The following is a 23,614-nucleotide window of genomic DNA, read 5'->3' as shown; positions in this document are numbered from 1 at the left end:
CAACATATGAATTTTGGGGAACTCAAACATTCAGTCCATAACAGGGAGGATCCTTCCTTGCCTCTTCCAGCATGCTAGAAAAAGCCTACATTGCCATGAATGGACTAAGATAGTCTCTGATGTTCAAATACCATTATTTTTTGAGACAAACTTCTTTAAGGCAGCATTCCCCAAAGTGTTTCTAGGAATTGCTGTAACAGCGAAAAAAAGACTCCTATGGTCAGATAAGTTTGGGGAATGCTAGGCTAGACACAAGTAAACAGGTTTCTTTCCTATAACACTTCAGAGCTTTTCATATGCTAATGTGAATTATGATTCTTTGGAAAGGACTATTGTATATAGTACTTGCTAAAGTGTACCTAGTGAACCTATTTTGCAGACAGCATCTCTCAGGGCAATCATTCTCCAGAGAGACTTGGAGAAATGCTGCCTTAGAGATATTTGGTCCACAAACCAGGGTAACAGCGCTACATTCTCATGAAATCATTTAAATGAACTCTTGTGTTAATAGTAAAACAATAAAACATTTTACAACTATGTTTACATCATATAGAAATCTAAATTACATTTAAAATTGTCAATTGATAGTGGTGCTAGGATTTATATTAGGAATCATGATCAAAGATTGCTTTCCTGTGTTTTATTACATTATTTTTATTGAGTTAACTACTCAAGTTTCAGACTTTTAAAATTTTTTCCTAAGGTATACTATTTTATTTAGGGCTTTTAGAGCTTCAAATCAATTGTTCCTTCCTATCTTTAAACTCAGTCCTGTCTCAGTTTAAGTCAACATCTATTGGCAGACATTGATTAAATATTATTATTCTTGGCTATATTATGACATACAGAAAAATAAAATAGCCATCAGAGAAGGTTAACATCTACTGTTTTTTATGTGTTAGGGACCATGATTACCACTGAATCTCAGTCTTCAGGGAAGAACTGGGAAGGTGAGAACTATGATCTCATCCTCCATTTTAGAGACTAAAAAGCATGTAAGTGGGCTACTAGTGATACTAAGTTTAATCACTTGGTTAACTAGTGACTGACAGACCTCTCTGCTGGAAAGGTAGTTTTCCCTTTGTAATCGGTAAGTCATTTGTGGGGTGATATCTTGGCCCCTTATGAATATCCCAGTACCCCACAACCTTTCACCCAATAGCTTTAGCATCCACTGATGACAAAAGCCCCTGCTCTGCCAATATGCTTCGATGTATCTGCAAGATATCTGAAGTTGTATGGCACTTAATTTAAAAGACTTTAAAAGCCTATTAAGTAGTCACTTGTTAGCAGCAGAACAATAGTTTTATTAGCACCAGCTTCCAACTCTGTACTTCAGTGGTTCTCAACCTTGGCTGCTCATTAGAAACATCTGAGGCAAGTTAAAAACTCAGGCAGATCCCGACCAGTGGAGTCAGTCTCTAGGATGAGAGCCAGGTGTCAGTAGTTTGCAAAATTCCACAGGTGACTCCCATGTGCAAGCAAGGATAAGAACCACTGCTCTCAATAATCCGAATGGCATTTCTTACCATTTAACATTCAGAAAGGTAGACAGTTTTGGTGAGTCAATAAGCTGACTTTACAAGTTTTAGAAAAATGTGAAAAAAGTGCAATACTGTCAGTTTTCTTGAGAAAAATAGTGCTCCTAAAATTCATGATTCCCTAAGAATCAAAGATCACAAATGTAAGCCACACCATATGATTTCTGGGAAATCAGGTCCAGAATAAGATGTATTTTCAGCCCAATTCTCCAAGAGATCACACTAACACTAAGTGATTAAGAAGGCCCCATACCTCGACTTCATGACAAAGAAACGAAGCTGATAAGTTGGTGGAGGGAGCAGAGAGGGCAGCAGTCTAATTTTGCCTACAGTGTTGAAAACTGGCCTTAAGTGATCTTCCCTCAGAGAAGAAACAGATCATCATGAAACTTTAATTACACTCAGAAATTTCAAATCCATCCCTATACCGTTTTTTCAACCAGAGATTTATTGTATTTTCCCAAACTATACAAAAGTAGAGGTTTCAAATAAGAACCCAACCATTAGTCATGCCCATATTTCTGGCAAATGTCAAACAAAAGGATGATGGCAAGAACATTCTTACAGCAGGTACCTACACAGTAACTGCATTTCAAAACCATAAGCACCTACCCTGAGTATGTTAGCCAGAATTAGGTAAGATTCATTCTTTTTAGAATACTGTTGTCAGGGAGGGAGGAAATTCCCCCTTCTTCTTGTGTTCTAATGGCTGGAGTAATAATAAAATTGACACAAGGCCAGATTAACAGGAGAAAAACCGAATTTAATTATGTTTGCACGGGAATATCATGGAAATGACGCTTGGAGAGTGAACAAAGCAGGCAGCATATATACCTTTTACATAAAGAATAAATTTGTGATGAATGATAGGACAAAGAAACTTAGGTTTGAGGTAGGTAATTAATGAGGAATTTAAGCAGAGTTTACACTTGAGGTAGTAAATTAATGAGGTTTGTTTCTGCAGGCTTCATTTGCCTGGAATTCCCTAGCTCTGGGGATAAGGATACAGGGAGAGCACCTCTCACATGGGAGACGTATTTCCTGCTTTCTCAGGGAACAGGGACAGGAGGGTCAAAATTCCCTTTTGCTTCTCAAGCAACTTGAATTCAAAATAATCAGTATGCTATTATGGGACATTTTCGGGTGGCCTGCCCTGGTATCCAACACTGTCCTCCAACTTTAATCACGTCCTGTCACAATGACACTCATGACAATGGGGCTGCTCAGGCGGCGTACCCCCGAGCACAAACAGTGTCAGCAATGAGGTTACAGAGCCTTAGGGAGACTGAAAACATTGAAAGCCTACTTGTTGAGCCTGAGGGGGCAGCAGCCTTAAAGCGAAAGCGCCCTTGGATCCTCCGCCCCCGTCTTCTCTGACACCAGGGTGAACTTCGGGGAGAAGGGACTCAAGCATTACAGCTCTACTGTATCAGGTCCCAAATCCTCGTCCAACCGGGTCCTATCACGGGAGGGACGCTGGGTCAAAGGGTGGCCCAGAGTGGCGAGGACACTAGGCGGAGCCGCGGTGGCCTGGGAGGGGACAGAAAGAGCGCCTCGGGGTGCACGGGGGAGGGGCGACACGAACCCCGAGGCGAAGAGCCAAAGAGGAGAAAAGCCTCGCAGGCGCTCTAGCCACCAGATGTGGATGCATTATGTGCTGGTAACGACAACAATCAGAGATTCTCCCAATGCGGACCAAACCAGAGGTAAAGCCCCGAGTGCAGTGTTACCACATCCCTGCCAGCAGGGGGCGCCGAAATCCCGAAGACGTTCAAAATGAATTTGCTGGAGTCTGTACAGACTGACAACGCTCAATCCCTCCATCAGCCAAGGAAAAATTGCTGTCTCCTCAGCTGCCCATCACTAAAAAGGAGGCCCAGCACATTATTGGACTCTGGGTACAGGAGAAAAATACATGCCTCACTAAACAGGCTTCGCTAGTCAAATGAAAATAGTACCTGGTCCTGGTACGTTGGTTTTGCATGAAGGGGTGGCAGCTGTTCTTTTGGGGGAAATCCTACCTTCCACTCCACCAACTGAAGCAAAGCTGGTAGCAATACGGCCACAATTTAGAGCCTCCCCTAAATGCCTGGGCCTACTTCACTGATGGTTCAGCTCTGCTGAAACCCAAGATGTGCACCAAAGCACTCCAACTGTTTAACCCTGGCGCCAGGTCTGCATGGCTGTAAGTGGTGGCCTCACTTGGCAGGCAGAATTCAAGGCCATTCTCATAGCAGTAGGATGAGGCCAACCCGCAACATAGACTTCAACCATGCCCCTCAGGGTCCCAGAAGCAGCTAGCTGGGAATAAACTTCAGGAGAGACCTATAGATCTTATTTCAGTCTGTTATCTATTACAACCCACACAAAGAGGCTTAGATCGACCTGCTTAATCTTTGTTGTCATCACCAATAATCACAGGAAAAATAGATGGACAAAAGGCAACTCCACCCGACTGGAGAGGCATTCAGTGGCCACTCTCCCTGACATGCAACCCAAAGAGGCACAGGGCACTTCAGGTAGACTTTGCAGTCACCATTCCAATGGCCTGGGTGAGTCACACATCATCTGAATGCAATGTGGACCTTATACAGATTTTGATTCAAACCAACCAAAGGTAAAACACTTAAGCTACCGGATATTTGATAGAGAATTATTAATTTTTTGTTATGATAATAGGGTATTATATTCATGATTCCAAAAAAGAGTTCTTACCTTTTAGAGATACATAGTGAAATATGATAAAATGATACATTTGGTATTTGTTTCAAAATAAGCTATAATTTGATCATCATTGTGGGTGCGTAATGGATACATGGGGATCATTGTACTATTTTCTCTACTTTTGTATATGTTTAAAAGTTTCCATAGTAAAAAGTGAAAAAAAAATTAAGTTCTTGTACATAAATATGCAACAAAGAGGTTCATACCATTATGATTTGAGGATGATTGATACATACTGCAAGCAAAATAACTTATGCTGCCTTAAAATATTACCATAATGTAAGAAGGAGAAAAACGCACATGGATGAATTCTAAAAAGTTCCACACATCCACTGGTAGCTACAATTTCCAAATTCAATACATCATTCCCAAGATAAATTAAAAGGCAAACACTTTAAAAGGAAGGCCTTAAAAACACACATTTTGCAAGGGATCACCTGCAAATTTAAGAATTCCAAGTTTTCTGAAATCTCAGAACTCAAAGTCTCAAATAACTCTTTGGATCAGTCCCTTTTCCAGACACCTTTCTATGAGGTCATCATTCATATATTCAACAAATACTAAGTACCTATGAAGCGCTCGGCTCCATGGGTATAATGATGAAGACACAAGCCCTGCCCTCCAGAAGCAGATACTCTAGATGGGGTCGCAGATTTGGTAACAGGCCATTACAGCAAAATGTGCTAAGATTCTAAGCATGTGTGTGTGCATAAACTTTTATTTTAAAGAATAACTCTAAGAGTTGGGGTCATCATGAGACAACAGATTACATTTGATGATGGAAATAATTTATTTTACACGTGCGACTACTGCTACTGTTCTCAATTCTGAATGCCTGGAATGCTACCTCTTTAAAAGTCTGGTTCAAATGTTATCTATTTCATACTAACTGGATAAAGAAATAGTAGAACTGGCACAGAGGAGCTATGGTTACTCCTAATGCTTTGACAAGAGATAAAGAATACAAGCTTAAAACCTTTCCTATGAAGTAAAAATCCAAGAGCTTCTTCCCTCTCCCACCTAAAACCAGTTATTTTCCTATTAAAAAACCCTTTGGAAATAGCCAAGAAATGCATTATTCTATATGGTGGAAAACATCCCTGGATAATATCTTAATGCCTCTAAATGATTCACTAAGTGTGACCATCCAACAATGTTATCTATTGGTTGGCTTCCATAAAGACCCTCCTACCAAACACAATACCTTCAGCTCAGCATATATACTTTTTCATTCCATATTCAGCACAAGTGCATTCCATATTCAGATTTTTAATTACAGTGCTTATGCTTCCATTTTTGTCAGGATAATTATAGCAGATATAAACAGCTCTCTTTCCATAATCTAAAACCAACTAATAAAGAAAGTAGACACTAAGGTACAAAAATATTTCATGCTTAAAGGCAAATGTATTCAGTTCCTTTCCATGCAGCACATAATAAGGTATCTATCTATGTGCTTGTTATTTCTTTTCCAAATCAAGTTTGGGACAGCCTTTGAGGATCCATTCATCCTCCATGGCAAGCCACCTTGCACCTTGTTCTGGTATCTTATGTAGTGGGGAAAGGAACATTCTTGCTGACCTATAGATTAGTCAAGTGGGGAGTGTGCTGGGAGAAGAGCTAATGTCTATTGTTTCTTCCAGTGCTGTCAAGCTCACAGTAGGGCCATATCAACTTGTACCAACAGATGCCTATAGAAGCCATTCAGATATGCCATAGCAGGGAGGAAGGCATGGGATAAGAGGACGAGGAGACTGATGTCCTAATGATGGAGTGAAGAGGCTGCTGGTTAGAAAAACCAGGAATAATGGAAGTGACGTTGTCCTCTTTAGGATGCCATGCCAAGGAGAAAGCCTCCGAAAAATCCACCAGTCACTATAACATTCTTCTTCACAAATGACACCACCTAAGAAAAACAGATAGCACAATGGGTTATTTTGCTAAGGATATCATTATTAGGAATCATCTGTGTTACCTACTCAATCTTAACAATGTCAATCCCCTTACCTGTTGAGTAGTTTGTACTTTACTCACAGCGCAATAGACGCCATGAATGGACTAATGTGAAAATGACCACTCACTGCTGTGGGGAGAATAAGACTACAGGGAGCCAAACAGGAAGCAGGACATAGCTCAGGAGGTGAGACGACAGGTCTTTGGATCAAGGTGATGGCAGGGATGCTTGTGCAGTGTTCAAATTCAAGAGATATTTTTGAACTGGGACTTTGTGACCAGATGACTGGCCATATGAGGGATGAGGAAGAGAAGTCAAGGGCAAATCCTTGGATTCTGTCTTTAGTAATGCTGTTTAGAAAAGTAAGAAATCTACCGGAGAGTAGTCCATGCAGGGACAGGAAAGGACAGAGGTTCACGGGGACAGTTATGCGGAAAGACTTTAAGATGCATTCAATAAACTTGTTAGAGAAGCCATTCTCCCTGGTTCCAATTTCACCCCTTCTGTTCGTTTCAGCACCTACTCTCTAATGGAGGCTGCTCACTCTGAGGTCTCTCCTCCAAATCTCTCTATCCATTCATCCTGTCCATCTGTCTATCTGCCCATCTAACCACTCATGCCCCTCTGAGACCTCCTCTCCAAGGAGATGCTATGAATTCCCATTCTTACACTTCACCACATCAGAAGATGATTAACAGGTGAGGTCTTTATTTTCTTAAATTCTCAAAGCTTTCCACCTCCTGTAAAAGTTCCTGCTCATCTGCAGCTCCGTCATCTCCATTTCAGAGAGAACTTTGGTAAATGAGTCAGACTCTCTCTTTCTCCCAAATACAACCACCACCTTAGAAAGTGTTCTTAGGGACAACACATCCAGTATCCTGACCTAATCATTTCTTGAACTCAAGTACAGTGACTTCATCTCCCAACCATTTAAGCCACTCACACCCTGATCTTCCTTTGACCTTTTCCACTCTACTACCTACCCCAGCCTCCTCAGACTCTCTAGCGTCCTCACTCCCACTCCTCCCCCTGACTCAGTTGGACCCCACATTTCCCTACTTGAGGCACTGTCTTTTGCCATCTGCCATCAGAAGGAATGAAAAAAATCATACAACTTCCTGATATAACTGCTTTCGTTCATTATCTTTACTTTCTTACTTCCTACTCATTCCTCAACTTGCTACAGTTGTCTTTCAACTCTACCAATCCACAAACTGTTCTCACTGAAGTCTCTCATGACTTCCTTGCTGCTAAATACTGAACTTATCATCTTCATTCCCTGCTTCCCAAATAAGACCATGGGCTCTGAGGTGTGGAACCAGCCACTATCCCTGGGGCCTATAACAATGCCAGGCTATGAACAGGAATACAAAAGTTTGTGGAATGAACCAACTCCAACTCTTTTGGTTAACAAGTTTCCTCTGAGTCAACAGTTGGTGCTAATCAAGGATTAACATTATACTTTTTATTATATATACTTCCTCTATCATTATATATATATATCTCCTGTATCATTAAAGAAGTTTTCAACAATCATGTATTACTTTTGTAAACATTTGAATAATAAAGTTTTGGCAAAATGAAAAAAGTGTAACTTTCATAACCTTGAGCTTGAGGAGAAGGGATGGAAGGAGAGAAGGAAAGGGGAGGGACTATCTGTGCTCCTGGGTCCCCACAGAGCCCACTTTCCATTCTGGATAAAGGACCAGCTTCAGCAAACCACTTGCCACCATACAGAGACTGTCACCATGTACCTGGAGATGTGGAGTTGTCTGTTCAGGATTTTTCTGGTCTGCTAAGTCATTTACCACTCATCTCTCTGATTTCCACCTTCCAACAATTTGCTGACATTTCTTTCTACTGGTATTCTTCTCCTATTCTCTTGGTCCTTGTGAGTTTAGCCTTTTTTTGTTGTTGTTATCGTCAGTCAGAAATATTTCAGAAGGAAGTGGAAATAAATGCATGTGTTTAACCTGACATTTTTAACCTAAGTTCACCTACTACCACCTATTCTCTTTGATTAAGTAACTTTTTCCTGTCACAGCTACTACAGTGTGAGTGCCTCAAGGACAAGGCCTATTTCAATTTACCTCTAAATCCCTCTTTTGCACTCATTCTGTCCCTTTTCTCTGTGAATCCAGAACACCATTGCTCCAGGCTATGGAAGGTGTCAGGAACCTTCTTGATACCTTGATCCTGGTTCATTTCTCCCCAGTTCAGTGCACCTATTTCTGAGACATTTTACATATTTCTAAAGGTAATAAAGAAGTAGCAAAATACATCCTTTTAGAAAGACTTCTCCTGTCCCTCCAGTGCCAGCCAATGTAACCTAACCTGGTTTTAAGCATTAGATCAGGGGTTAGCAAAGTACAGCCCATGAGCCAAATCCAGCCAGTCACTGTTTTTAAATAAAGTTTCATTATAACACAGCCACACCCACTTGTCCACATATCATCTATGGCTATTTTCACACTACACAGTAGACTTCAGTGGTTGTGACAGAGACCACACGGCCTACAAAGCTGAAAATATTTTACGATCTGTCCCTTTACAAAAAAAGTTTGCCAACCCCTGGGCTAGACATTCCTGCTAGTTATGTGTAGAATAAGTCACGTATGGACATTTCAGGGATGTGTGTACATAGACACAAAATATGACTCAAAATTATCATATTGCCTACACAATCTATCTCCTTATTATCCTCCCCACTGGCTGTGCTGCCCCCATCCCTACAAGAATTAGTTCAAGGGATGACTGACCCACATATGTGCACGTATCCCTTTACACTCTCACTTACTGATAAAGGTCACCAAACACTTCAATTACCCAGCTTTAAAAAAATGCCTCTGAGGTGAAGATCTTCCATCCAAGGCTGACGTACTGGTGTCTACCCCATTTTTGTACACACAAAATCGTCTGTACCATTCACACACTGTACATGAACAAAACAAGTCTCACCTCCTCTGCTTTGCTTTTGACCTCTGTAGGTATCTGGTTGCTCTTACGGATCTTCAGCTGTTCCTTGGCTTTCTTCATGTCCTTCTCTACTCGCTGCCAGTCAACTTTGATGTACCCAGTATGGTTTGCAAGCTATAGTTTCAATGACAGCAAGAAGTAAAAAACACAGGATTGTTATTTCTTTTTGTCAGGATGAATCACTGAAGTACATTATCAAAAACCCTTCTAATTTTCCATTTTTGGAGACATTTGCCATGCAGTTCTTTGTATGACAACGACATTCACTCAACATCTGTTCAGCATCTACCCTATGTGCAAGGCCGTATGCCTGATGCTGGAAATCAACAGACTGGCCTTCAATGACTGCTAGTAATTCTTTTACTTTATTTATACTCTTACCCCTCTCTACAAAGTTTTAAGTTAGCTTAAAAAGATAAAAAGGTAAAATGAAAATTAGAATTGGAAATCAAGATGTAAGGTGAAGAAACAGACCTTACAGCCAACATAAGTCTGAGTTTCTTGACAAAGTGAACAGAGCAAGGCTGTCAGATAGTAATCACTGGTGCTCAGAGAGAAGTCTTCTAGCACATGGCCCCGCAGAGATTTCTCATGAGTGACTTCATACGAGGGGTACTGGGAGAAGCACACCCAAATATCCCCACAGAATATGCCTATTTCCCTTGGTAAAGACAGCAGGCACAACACAAAAACGCAGTGCAAACAATTTCATCAAGAATGTGTGAGCAGGATAAAACTGATTCAAGTATGTAGTTTTGTGCTAGATTAGTGTTATCCAAAGAATTGAGCCACTGATTACAGCCCATTAATCAATCCTCCATCAAGATCAGCTCTCCCCACCAAATTTTTGATAAGTCATATCCACCTGGATTTCTCAAAATACTTAAAACTGTAACTCTTCTCCTCTCTGTAGTCTCCTCCTGCATTATTGTCCTTCTTCTAGTCTCTATTTTAGTTAATGGCACCACCAACTAATCAGTCACCCAAATCAGGCTGGAGAAAATATTTGCTATATATATAATAAAACATTAATCAAGGAAATTCAAATTAAAGTTAATGAGCTACTATAATTTTTTATCAGACTGGAGAAAACCAAAAGACTGAAAATATCCAGTGTTGGGAAGCATGTGGGGAAAGAAACACTCTTATCCACTTTTACTGAGAACATTAACTGATAGTCTTTTAAGAGAAAGATTTGGCATTACCTACCAACACTGCCACTGCATGTGCCATTATGCCATCCAGAATGGCAGCTCTTATCATAGCAGCTTTACTTGTAACAGTCAATAACTAGAAATAACCCAAATGTCCATCTACACGTGAATGGATAAACAAACTGTGCCATGTTTACACAACAGGATATTACTCAGTTCTAAAAAGAACAAACTACTTATAGCAGCAACATAGTTGGATCTCAAAAATTATACGCTAAACAATGGTTCCAAATCCTTTACTCCACCATGACTTTCCCATAGGACAAGAGACATGCAACAGTTACTTGAGGGCTCGTGCCTTTCCCGTTTTCCCTCCAGTACTACCTGGCCTAGATTGAAGGCAGGACTCAAAAACATCTGACAAAATTCAACACACATTCATAATAAAAACTCCCAGAAAAAGAGAAATGGGGGGGGGGGACTTCCTCAACTTGACAAAGAACATCTACAAAGGAACCTACAACTAACATTGTACTTATGGGTGGAAGACTGAATGCCTTCACCCAACGTTAAGAACAAGGCAAAGACGTCTACTGTTTCTACTCCTATTCAACATCATACTGGAAATGAAGTTGTACTGAACACAAGAAGGCAAGACAAGGATCGAAGAGGCATCCAGATCAGAAAGGAAGAAGTCAAACTGTTGCTATTCACAGACATGTTTGTCTACATAATGTCAAAGAATCCAACAACAAACAAACAAAAACTCCTACACTGAAAAAGTGAGTTTACCAAGGTTGCAGAATACAAGATCAACACATAAAATCAACTGTATATCTATATGCTAGCAATTGGAACAACTGGAAAGGGAAATAAATTATGATTTACAATAGCTGCAAAATAACTAAATACTAGGTATAAATCTAAACAAAAATCATACAGAATCTGTATGCTGAAAACTACGAACTGCTGCAGAAAGAACCCAAAGATGGCCCAAATAAATGGAGGGACAGGCTGTGTACATGGCAAATAAGCACATGAAAAGATGCTCCACATCATTAGTTGTATCATTCTCAGTCCAACTGGGAGACAGCCTTAGGGGTGAGAACAAGTGACCAAGGAAAGCCACAAGAGCGACTAAAGCTATAAGATATCTAGGAATAAAATCGAATCACAGATGTACAAGATCTATATGGAAGAAAATAATAAAAGTCTATGCATAGACATTAAAGACAAATAGAGAGAAAGCCCATGTTCACAGATAGATGACTCAGTATCATAAAAGATATTAATTCCCAAATTCATCTATATGGTTCCCACGCAATTCCAATCAAAATTTCAACAGAATTTTTCAAAGTAATTGACAAGCCTGTTTAAAATTTAGATGGACAAGCAAAAGCAGCCACAACACTCATGAAGAATATGTGAAGAAACTTGTCTTACCAACTATCAAGGCTTAGTGAAGGTAGGGAGTTGACCAGTGGAACAGAATAGGGAAACTAGAATCAGACCCACACATATATGGATTTTGATATATGATAGAGGCAACACTACAAATACTGGGAAAATGAAGACTTGTTCACTAAATATTGCTAGGACAATTATCAGTATAAAACAAACTAGATCCTTACATCAAACCTTAACCCCTGATCTCCCAACATCATGCCTACTTCCCACCCTCATCCCTCTGATGACAGACATGAGTGCACAGCAGACTCCCCATGTCCACCTCCCCTAGCAAGGAGGCATCCCTGCATTCCTTGAATATCTGACCCATTTTGAGGTTCTCTCCTGGAGGTACTTTCAATACCAATTACTTCTGCCAGTCAGGGCCCCAAAAAGAAACAGAGGGTATGCTCAGATTAAGACATTTCAACGTGATATTAAGATATTTACAAACTTTGGGGCATGCTGCAGGGGAAACCACAGGGATAGAGCAGGACTGTGGGTCTAGCAGCAACAGAGCTGTCACTGCACTTCCACCTGAAGGAGTGAGAGGAAGGAAAGATTACTGCAACCCAGAAGGAGACAGACAGGCATGAGGAGGGGGCCCTGCCTTGCAACGAGTCTGACCTGTCCAGTAACAGAGTCAGCCCCTGCCAAGCCCACAGGGAGGGAGCCAGGAAAGTAAATATTGAATTGGGGGTGGGAGAAGGCTGCTAGTAACCAGCAGAATGCTGCAAAAGTGATGCTGCATGAGTTTCAAGGCTAGGGCAGAAAAGGAGGTGCAACTTTCACGTGTCTCTGGAACACTTGTGCTTGGAGCCCTGAGGCACAGTAGTTTGAGATAGCTTAAACTAGCCCATGCAGAAGGACCATGTGGAGGAGCTCTGAGACTATTGAGAGCTAGGAAGGGGTTCGAGGAGCGGGGGAGGGGGCGAGAGACAGAGAGAGGCCCAGCCAGCCCAGACCTCTGCTCATCCAGCTCCAGCCACTCCCTGTCAAAAATCAGGCACAGGGGGCGGGGGGTGGGGCTAGGCTCCAAGCATCAGTAGTTTTTAAAACTCTCAAGTAATTCCAGTGTGGATTCAAGTTTGCAAACCAATGCTGCAGAGCATCCTAGCACCCAGAAAACTAGCACCTAGTGGTTCTGAAATAAACTTCAGGCCAAAGAGACAACATAGGACATCTGCCTGTACTGTCATCTAGCCCTCATTTCTCATCAACTGCTCTCGGATCAAAGCTGGCTATATTAGTGTATAAGAATAAATCGTATCACAGGGCACTTGCATTACACTTTGTATTTTTGAAATCATATTTGCTTAATATTTCAACGGGTCTAAGGGAGCTATGATAAAGAATATGTACTAATGTCCTCATGTTATAAATGACGACTAGTAATTGATGAAGTTTGACTCAAATGGTCACTAGTATTTCAAATAGTACAGGAAAACAAGAGCAAAGGCTATTCTAGTATAAAACGCCAAGACTATCTAGATTACAGCTCCTCACACCACATTCCTAATGGGCAAGTGGAATTTCCAAACTTCTAGGAATATTTCACATACAGACCTGAAGGAGAAAAAATCCACCTCCCACAGCTGTTGCAGCCAACTTTCCAACCTTCTGGAATATGAAACCTGTGCACCTACAAAAACAAAACCAGCATCAGACAAGTTGACATGCTGTCAGATACACACAAACATGCACTTCTAATAATGTTCAGATCCTACTTACCTTGGCATGATCCAGCTCCTTCCTACCCCATACATAAAGCCAGGCCCCAGGGGGAGCATGGCATAAGTATATAGCAGAGGCTCTGAACTCAGAAAGACCCTGAGTCAAATCTTGGCTTACTTATTAATTTTGTGGTCTTGAGCAAACCTCTTAAAACTCCCAGGTTGCATTTTTAAAAGATGACTCTGGCTATAGTGTGGAGAATGGATTAAAGGGTTCCAGAAAGGATCCACACAGAGACTCCAGTTGGGAGGCTGCAGTAGCAATCTGGAAGAACAACGCTGGTGGACTGAACTAAGGTTGTATGGGATAAATGTTAAGGAGGGAGCAGCCCTGAGAACTGTTTGTGAAGCAAATAAAACATGCCTGAGTTTGAGGACAGAGTGGTTGCAAGGGATAAGGAATAGGATTCTGCCCTCAACAAGTAGGTGGACAGGAGTGGCATTTGGAACAATATGAAAACAAGGAAGAAACAGATGAAAAAGCAGGGGAATATGTTGAATGAAATGTTCATCTGATATCTGACTGGCTAAATCTAGCGGCCAATTTAATCTAATTATCTGATTTCTTTATTTTTGTCTATCTCCCTTGCGCAACCTTGCTCCACAAGGGCAAGGATTTTGTTTTGTTCATTACTGTACACTAATATGCTAAAATTATTAACCATTGTTGAAAACGTCTTCCCTAAACTCCCATTCTTCTCCATCCACCTTCCCTTTTCTCTGCTCCCCTTTACAGCAAAACTACTTACGGGTTGTCTATACTTGCTGTATCTATCTGTCCCCGCTGCCCATTCTCTCAAACCCACTCCAAGCAGGCTTTTGTCCCGTGACTTCAAGGAAACCATTCTTATGAAGGTTACCAGTGATCTCAACCTTACCAGATCCTAATGTCCACTCGTCAGCCTTTATCTCATGTGACCTACCAGCAGCTTTGACATAGTCGATTATTCTTCTTGAAATAACTTATTGCTCTGAAATACCATTCTCTCTTGGTTTTCCTCATTCCTCACTGGCTGTTCCTCTCAGACTCTTTTGTTGATTCCTCGTCTTCCTGATCTCTAAATGTTGAATTGCTCCAAGGCTCAGTCCTAGGACCTCTTTTCTCTATGTGTATTAACTTCCTAGATGTTCCCATCTAGTTCCATGGCTTTAAATGGCATCTTCTCTGATACACACTATGACATGGATGAACATCAAAAAGCATTATGCTGGGCTTATGATGAGATTTAGGAATTAGTGATTAAGAGTCTTTATCATTAATTTACAATTATAACAAAAACATGGGAGAAATAAGAGCTAAGTAATGATCCGGTTCGCTTTTATCACTGATTAAACAATCTTAGTTGAAAAATGTCAGTTAATGGCTTCATGTAAGGGAATTAGGGCCAGTGGAAGCCAGATGCACAAGGTCACATATTGTATGATTCTATTTATATGAAATGTCCAGAATAGGCAAATCCAGAGAAACAGAAAGTAGACTGGTGGTTGCCAGGGGAAGGGGAGAAAGGGCAGTAACTGCTCAATGGATATGGGGTTTTATTTCTGGGCAATGAAAATTTTCTGGAACTAGATAGAGGTGATGGTTGCACAACCCTGTGAATGTACTAAATGCGGGTGAATCGTACACTTTAAAATCTTAGTTTTATGTTATATGAATTTCACCTTAATAAAAAAATTATATATATACACACATACATAATATACATATTTATACTATACATACATACATATATACACATATATATTTGATCCAAAAGAAAACAAAGGACATGTGCCTCTTCCCTTGACTGATTTTAATCTGTATCCTTTTGCTGTAAAAAATCATAACCATGAGTATACCAGTTCTCAGTGAGTTCTGTGAATCCTCCTAGGGAATTATCAAACATGAGGGTGGTCTTGGGGACCCCCAAACTCTGCAAACTACTAAGTGACTTTGACAAGATTGCAGTATACAAGATCAATATACAAAAGTCAATTGCATTTCTATATATAAACAATGAACAATGAGAAATTGAAATTGAAAAAGTAATAGCATTTACAATACCATCAAAAATATGAAATACTTAGGGATAAATCTGATAAAAGATGTGCAACAGGGGCCAGCCCCGTGGCCGAGTGGTTAAGTTCGCATGCTCCGCTTCAGTGGCCCAGGGTTTCGCCGGTTCGGATCCTGGGCGCGGACATGGCACTGCTCATCAGGCCACGTTGAGGTGGCATCCCACATGCCACAACCAGAAGGACCTGCAACTAAGATATACAACTGTGTATGGGGGGGATTTGGGGAGATAAAGCAGAAAAAAAAAAAGATGTGCAAGACTTACAAATCATTGCTGAAGGAAATTAAAAGAAACCTAAACAAATGGAGAGAGAAACCATATTTAAGGATCAATATACTCCCAGTCAAAATCCCCTCAGGCTTTTTGTAGAAATTGGCAACAAGCTGATTCTAAAATTCATATGAAAATGCTAAGTACCTAGAAGAGTCAAATCAAATTTGAAAAAGAACAAAGTTGTAAGATTTATACTACCTGATTTCATAACTTATTATAAAGTTAATCAAAACAGTGTGATATTGGCACCAAGATGTACAAATCAATTTAACAAAGAGTTCGGAAACAGACATATAGTCAATTGATTTTTGACACAGGTGCAAAGGCAACTGAGTGTGGAGAATTATAGTCTTTTCAACAAATCATGTGGGCACAATTAGATATCCATATGCAAAAAAAGAACTTGGATTCCTACCTTACAACATACACAAACAGTAAATCAAAATGGATCATGGACCTAAATGAAAAATCTAATCCCATATATAGTCTAGAAGAAAACACAGAGGAAATCTTGGTGATCATGGGTTACGCAAATGTTCTCAGATACGACACCAAAAGTTAGAGCTATAAAAGAAAAAGATGATAAATTACATTTCAAGATTAAGAACTTCTGCTCTTTGAAAGACACTGTTAAGATCATAAAAAGCTATAAAGTAGAATATATTTCCAAGTCACATATCTGATATAAGACTTGTATCCAGAATATATAAAAAACTCTTACAACTCAGTAATGAGAGAAAACCAACATCCCAATAAAAATACAGAAAAGATTTGAACAGATACTTCACCAAAGATATATGGATGGCAAAAATAAGCCCATGAAAAGATGCTCATCCTCATTAGTCATTAGGATAATGCAAATTAAAACCACAATGAGATATCACTTCACATCCACTAGGATGGCTGCAATCAAAAAGACATTATGCCAAGTGTTAGTGAGGATGTGGAGAAACTGGAACCCTCATACACTGCTGGTGGAGATGTAAGTATGGTACAGCACTTTAGACTGTTTGGGAGGTTCTTAAATAGTTAAAACATTTACCTACTATTTGACCCAGCCATACTATTCCTAGGTATTTACACAAAAGAAATGACAGCATATGTTCATACAAAGGCTTGTGCACAAATGTTCATAAGAGTTTTAGCCTAAAAGTGGAAATAAACCAATATCCCTCAAAGGCGAATGGATAAACAAACTGGTTCATCCATGCAATGGAACACTACCCAGCAATAAAAAGGAAGAAACTACTTATACACACAGCACAGATGAACCTCAAAATCAGTATGCTAAGTGAAAGAAGTCAGAATAAAAGAATACATACTGTATAATTCCATTTATATATAATTCTAGAAGACACAAAGTAATCTATAGTGATAGAAAGCAGATCAGTGGTTGGTTGGGGGCATGAAAGGGAGGGTGGGATCATAAAGAGGTATAAAGAAACTTTTAGAGTAACGGATATGTTCGTTATCTTATTGTGGTGATGGTTTATGGGTGTGTACATGTCAAAACTTATCAAACTGCTTAAATAGGTGCAGCTGATGATATGCCAATTTATTTATTAAATTGTTAACAAAATAAGAAATAAAGAAAATAGCTAAGAAGTTCCTGTAGTTCCAGGTAAACTACAGTATATTATTTAGTGACAGAATTGACGTTAAAGCTACAAAGAAAGGAAGGAAATAACGCATAACAGTCAGGACAACATTTATCTCTACAGGTTTTTGGGGTACCAGCCACATTTTTTTAACCTGAGTGGTTGTTACGTAGGTGTTCACTCTATATGTATTCATTAAAATGTACATGTATTATATGCACAAAAAAAATCAAAGAAATGATAGAAGAAATTATTAAAAATGAGAAGATTTGAGTCTTCCTATTAAAATTCTCAAGCAGGATAAATTAAAAAGAATCCCCACACAACATTATGATTGTGGAATTTCAGAAAACACAGAGAAGATATTTAAGCTTCCCCTGGGAGAAACAAGTCACATTCAAAGGCATGAGAATTAGACTGGCAATATAATGGAGCAATACCTTAAAAGTTCTTTGCAGCCTAGAATTCATAGCCAAACTATGAATCAGCTTTGGGGGAAGAATGAAGACATTTTCAGAAATGGTAGCCCTTAGAAGACACTGACTATGTACTACAGTAAAACTAAAGAGGAAACCAAGAAAGAGGAGGTTGTAAAATTCAGAAACCCAAGAGAATAATGAAGGACGAGGAAGGGTGTCTTCTTCTTAACTCTTTTCTGTACTGTCCAATAATTCTATAATGAATAAGCATGATTTCAGAATTAGAAAATAAATTAACTTTCTCAGCACAAGGAAAATTCTTTTTCTTTTCTTTCTATTGTATCTATATGAGATGATGGATGTTAACTAAACCTATTGTGGTAATCATTTCACAACATATGTAAATGAAACCATCATGCTATATACCTTAAACTTACACAGTAATGTATGTCAGCTATTTCTCAATAAAACTGGAAAAAAATGAGGATAGATGATAACAATACCAATTTCAGAGTGGCTGTGACAAGGAAATGAGACCTCTATATAAATACTTAAAATAGTACCTGGCATATAGTAAACACTATGTGTAACCATTAAACAACACTTTAACATGACGTTTAGATGAATGCTATACATTGAGTGATCAATTTCACAAAAGTCAATGTGTTTTTACTGGTTAAAGGAGATGGTTCCGGGGCCGGCCCCACAGCCGAGTGGTTAAGTTCCCGCGCTCCGCTTCGGCGGCCCGGGGTTTCCCCAGTTCAGATCCTGGGCACCGACATGGCACTGCTCATCAGGCCACGCTGAGGCAGTGTCCCACATGCCACAACTAGAAGGACCCACAACTAAAATATGCAACTATGTACTGGGGGGCTTTGGGGAGAAGAAGAAGGAAAAAAAAGGAGATGGTTCTTATAACCACAATACTAAATCACGCAAAAAAAGACACTGGACATCTTTCACATCACTTACCATCCAGTGACGCCTCCAATTAACAGCTGGGTTGCCACACTATACTTTTCGGCTGAAGGCCCAGATTCCTGCCCGAACAGCTTGCGCCACCACGGCTGCTTTTTAGCAAATTCTGCAAGATCCAGTGAATCAAAATTTCCCTCAAAGTTTCCTACAAGAATTAAGATACTGAATAAAAACACAGTTACTTTTACAATAAATCGCTACAATTCCTAATTAAATTAAGAGATATTTAAGGAATTTTAGAATAGAGATAGTTGTAATAACCTCCAAATATTATTCTATTTTAAATAGTAAATTAACTCTGAAATTCTGACTAGCAATTTTTAAAAATCAACTAAAATCAACAAATAATATGTCTTAGAGAAAGAAAACCTAGACAATTTAGAATTAGAACTCTAGTTTTTCCTCTCAAATTCAAAAACAAGCAAAAGGACCTAGGAAAAACTTCTAGTAATACTTAACAATGCATCCTAAATGAAATGGATTTTCTTTATTTGCCCTTCCTTTTTAGGAGAAACAATACTATTCAGTAATCCACAAATTCAGAAATTCTCAGTACTATGCGGATCTCCAGTGATAATAAAGGTAAAAGATAATGTTTAATTGAGCTCTTACTATTTACTAGGCAATGTGCTAAGCAATAAACATGTATATTTAATTAAATCCACAGAAAAAAGTAGGTGCAAAACAAGGTACTATTTATTAACCCCATTTTATAATTAAGAAATGGAAGCTCAGAGGTTAAATGATTTGCCTAAGAAGGGAAAAAGAGTTAACAAAATGTAGAATCCCCTTCTGTGGGAAGATAATGGAGGGATAAATTTAATGAAAGATGCAAAAGATTTCTACACTGTAAACGACAAAGCAGTGCAGAGAGAAACTGAAGATGACTTAAATTAATAGAGACATATACTATATGTTTTGCAAGACTCAATATTTGTAAGATGTTCATTCACTCCATAGTGATCTATAGGTTCACTGCAATCCCAATGAAAAAGTAGGTTTTTATCTAGAAATTGATGAGCTGGTTCTAAAATTTATATGGAGGTGTGAAGGACCTAGAGTAGTGTTCCAGTTACTATGGCTATATAACAAATTACCCCAAACTTCATAGAGGAAAACAATCATTATGGTCTCAGATTCTGTGGATCAGAAATTCAGACAGGATACAGCATTACAGCTCATCTCTGCTCCATGATGTCTGAGGCTTCAGCTGGAAGAATTACTGGCAGGGGCCTGGAATCATCTACTACATTCACACACACAGGGTGCCTCTCTATGTGGGTTAGTTTGGGCTTCCTTATAGCATGGTGGCTAGGTTCACAGGCGCCTGTCCCAAGGGAGGGAGGGTGTTAGGGATCTTGAGGGCTAGGCAGAAGCTATATTACCATTTAAGACCGAACCTCAGAAGCTCAGTAACCTCAGTTACTTTCACCGAATTCTATTGGAGCAGTCACAAACTTCCACTCAGATTCAAGAGGGAATATAGGCCCCATCACTCAGTGGGAGGAGTGTCAAAGTCACAATGAAAAAAGAGTATGTGGAATGGGAGATACTGCTGCAATCATTTAGGAAGTACAATGTACGACAAGTGGCCAAAACAATTTTGGGAAAAAAAGAACAAAGTTCAAGGAATTTCAAGACTTACAGAGCTACAGTACAATATAGCTACCAAATGTCAAGATTTATAAAGCTACTATATTTGATACAGTGTAAAACTGACCTAAGGATATACAAATAAATCAGTGGAAGAAAATACAGAGTCCAGAAGTAGATCTACACATATAGTTATTTGATTTTTCAATAACATGGCACCAAGGTAATTTAATGGGGAAATCGGTGTTTTCAGTAATTGTGTTAGAACTATTAGGTATCTGTATGAAAAAAAAAAAGAATCTCAATCCCTACCTTACACCATACGCAAACTATAATTCAAGATGGATCATAGGTCCCAATTTAGCAGAACCAAAATATGGATGTTTGAAGAACTGAGCCTTATATGGCCTCACAAGTAGTTAAACGAAAAAAAACTTTCTAATGTAACAACAAAATATTACTGCTATGTTGAAGAAGAAACTTTCTCCCTGGGGTAAAGAATATCACTGAAAACAAGAATGAGTTTTGGGTTTTGTTTTTTTGTAATTTTACCAAGCCCCTTACCTCAATAGGGGGCTCCAGTGAAAAGGGGGGTCAAATCAGAGACGTTTAGTTTACCCAACTTCATTCAGTCATTCGACAAACATTGCCAAGCACTATGCAGACAAAAGTAAGTCACTAGCCTTGCCAGGAAATCAGTGATCACAGTATTATGTGATCATCACTATGATAAGGATTGAAATTCATTATGTAAACCTCAAAATTTCTCACAACAATTTCATAGTTGCAAGTGTCTGATCAACCTATACAGTTTAAGTGAATGAGGGCAGTCCGCTCTGCAGGAAAATAATGACATTGTGCATTCCAACCCCTTAGAGTCACTCAAATTTAGTGGTGTGCTCGTAAAGGTGTAACAACCGGCTTGGGGAGGGGAAAGGAGGTGCTGACTTGCAGTGTATACCAATTTCCACGGTGTATTCACTCACCGAGAGCGTGACATCACTGAACGCAGAGTTGGGAAGAGATGCACAGTAGTGCACCACACTATGTTCTTTCCACTACACAGACACAACAGATGTAAATAACCTCAAGAGCACAGATAACAGTAAAACATGGCAAATAACAAGAAAGTGATGTTTGGAGTAGTTTCACTGCCTTTGCTTCTAATACAATTTATGTAATTTTAAGTTTATATGATTAAGTTTTTGATTATGGCTCTGTTTAGCCATCGGATCTTGTGAGCCAATACTGAAATGAATATAACCTGAAGCATTCAAAGAAGTAGGGTAAGAAGCATGACTTAAAGATGCGCTCCACTGCGTATATTACAGGAAATCTTCCTTTGACTACGCAGCCTCAATAAAAGACAATTTCAAAGTACCAGCCCATGTGTACTACTCTTTCAAAACCATCAATAACGCAGAGGGAGGCGCCTTGCATTAAAAAACACTCTTGACAGATGTCTGAGATGAACGTCCTTAGGGACAAAAGATCCGCCCTCGTCTCAAGGTGCCAGAGCGCTTCCGAGAACAGGGACGGAACGTCTCCGGGCTTAGGCTGTGGGGGGCGGCGCCGGAAGGCCAAGCGAGCTTGACAGGAGACAACACCCCGGGGCAGTTCGGCCCCAGTCTGGCGCCTGACCTTGGCCGGAGCCTGGGAGCTGCCGGGTCAGGGGTGAGCCCTGGGCGCCCTTTCCGCCCACAGGCCGCTTGGGCTCCCTGGGGAGCTCTGCCGGGACGAGCAGGCGCGGAGCCCGTCCCCTTCCGGAGCCCAGGAAGGCGGCTCCCCGCGGCGCGGTTACCTTGAGCGGACGCGGCCATTTCGGCGAGCTCGTCTCGCGATGACAGCCGCAGGGGCTCAGCGCGATAGGACGCGGAGTGGCGCGCCGTCGTCGCCGCAAGCTGGCTTCCGGCACGTGGGGCAGATGTTTCCATTCCTACAGCGACAGCGGAAGAGGGCAGGCTGGGCGCGGGGCGGTCACTTCCCACCCCGCACGCAGAGCTGCGTCACAAGGCTCAGCGGGCGGTGTCACAAGCCCCGCGGCCCCGCCCAGCAGACAGGCCGAGACGCGCGTGCTCAGAAAGCCGGCCGGGTCAGCAAGATGCTGGACCTGTTGCTCAGCTAAAAGGAAGTTCCTAGGAGGCGACTGCGACGTGGCCCTTCTCTAGTAGACTCTTTTCCCCATTACTTTACTAAAAATAAAGAAAGCAGGCTTGTCGTATTTGTTCATGTAAGCATTGAGCAAATATTTATTACTGCCTACTGTGTCCCCGACGCTGTTCTAGTGGAGAAAGACACATTTAAACAAACATTACAACCACAATAACTAAGAGAAGCACTCGGAAAGAAAAGAGCTTCCTTGCCTGCAATGCCTACAAAGCCCTTTAACCATGTGCCAGGGCACATCTCCCCACCCAACCCTAGGCTATTCCTCTTGCTGTCACCACATACCAGTTAATGGCAACTTCACTGTTCCAAAAACCTCGGTGTTATTCCAAACTCCTCTCTTTCAAAGCCCTCAAGTCCAATTCATCAGCATCCCCCATAAATGCTACCTTCACATAAATCCAGCAATTTCTCACCCCTCCAGTGCTACCATCCTAGCGCAAGTCACAATTACTTCTCAGCCCCAGTTAACAGGTCGACCTGCCCCTATTCTTGTCTCCCAAGTCTATTCTCTCCACTGCGACCAGGAAGATCACACCCCTCCTCTATTCAGAACCCTACCGTGGCTCCTTATTGCCCTCAGTGTGGAAGCCAAAGTCCCTTTGCTGAAATGTAACCTCAGTGAGACTTTCCGTGACCATCCTTATTTAAAATTGCGACCTGGTACACCCCTCCTTCCCCTTCCCCTGCTTATTTTTCTTTTGTGCACGGCACTTATTTTCCCTTCTAACATTCTGTATAAGGTACACAAGTATTTTAAGTATTGCTTATTATCTCTCGTTTGTTTATGTTTTTCACCGCTGTGCACCCAGCACCTAGGACAGTGTCTGGCTAGGACAAATGAGTAGTTGTGTGGCCTTACGCAAACCATTTAACCTCTCTGCACCTCAGATGCTTCCTCTGTACTCACTTTGAAGTCTCATCCTGAGGGTTAAATCAGATAATGTGTAAAGCATCTGGCAGAGAATTTATCACCCTGTATTGTAACTGTCTACCTTTCTG

General features: G+C 40.5%; 1 protein-coding gene across 1 annotated transcript; it reads right to left on the bottom strand.

Moving 5' to 3' along the window:
- Positions 1-4,965: 4,965 nt before the first annotated feature.
- FUNDC2 (FUN14 domain containing 2) lies at positions 4,966-22,565 on the bottom strand. Its single transcript, XM_001498864.5, has 5 exons — positions 22,248-22,565; positions 18,848-18,998; positions 13,362-13,437; positions 9,178-9,309; positions 4,966-6,171 (listed from the first exon to the last, which is right to left on the bottom strand). Exons 1-5 carry the CDS (start codon positions 22,378-22,380, stop codon positions 6,094-6,096), a joined length of 570 nt encoding a protein of 189 aa, XP_001498914.1. The 5' UTR covers positions 22,381-22,565; the 3' UTR covers positions 4,966-6,093.
- Positions 22,566-23,614: the final 1,049 nt, after the last annotated feature.

Source organism: Equus caballus, chromosome X (assembly GCF_041296265.1).
Source record: "Equus caballus isolate H_3958 breed thoroughbred chromosome X, TB-T2T, whole genome shotgun sequence".
In the NCBI taxonomy this organism is placed as follows: domain Eukaryota; kingdom Metazoa; phylum Chordata; class Mammalia; order Perissodactyla; family Equidae; genus Equus; species Equus caballus.
Note: the sequence above shows the minus strand (reverse complement) of the source record. Positions and strands in the feature narration are given on the sequence as shown.

What these genes read in the sequence shown, in the direction of transcription:
- FUNDC2 (XM_001498864.5), bottom strand. Translation starts at nt 22,380, where the DNA reads ATGGAAACATCTGCCCCACGTGCCGGAAGCCAGCTTGCGGCGACGACG. An exon ending in AATGGCCGCGTCCGCTCAAG is followed by an intron (nt 18,999 to 22,247) that starts GTAACCGCGCCG and finishes TAATTCTTGTAG; the next exon opens with GAAACTTTGAGGGAAATTTT. An exon ending in TCAAAAGCAAAGCAGAGGAG is followed by an intron (nt 6,172 to 9,177) that starts GTGAGACTTGTT and finishes TGTTTTTCTTAG; the next exon opens with GTGGTGTCATTTGTGAAGAA.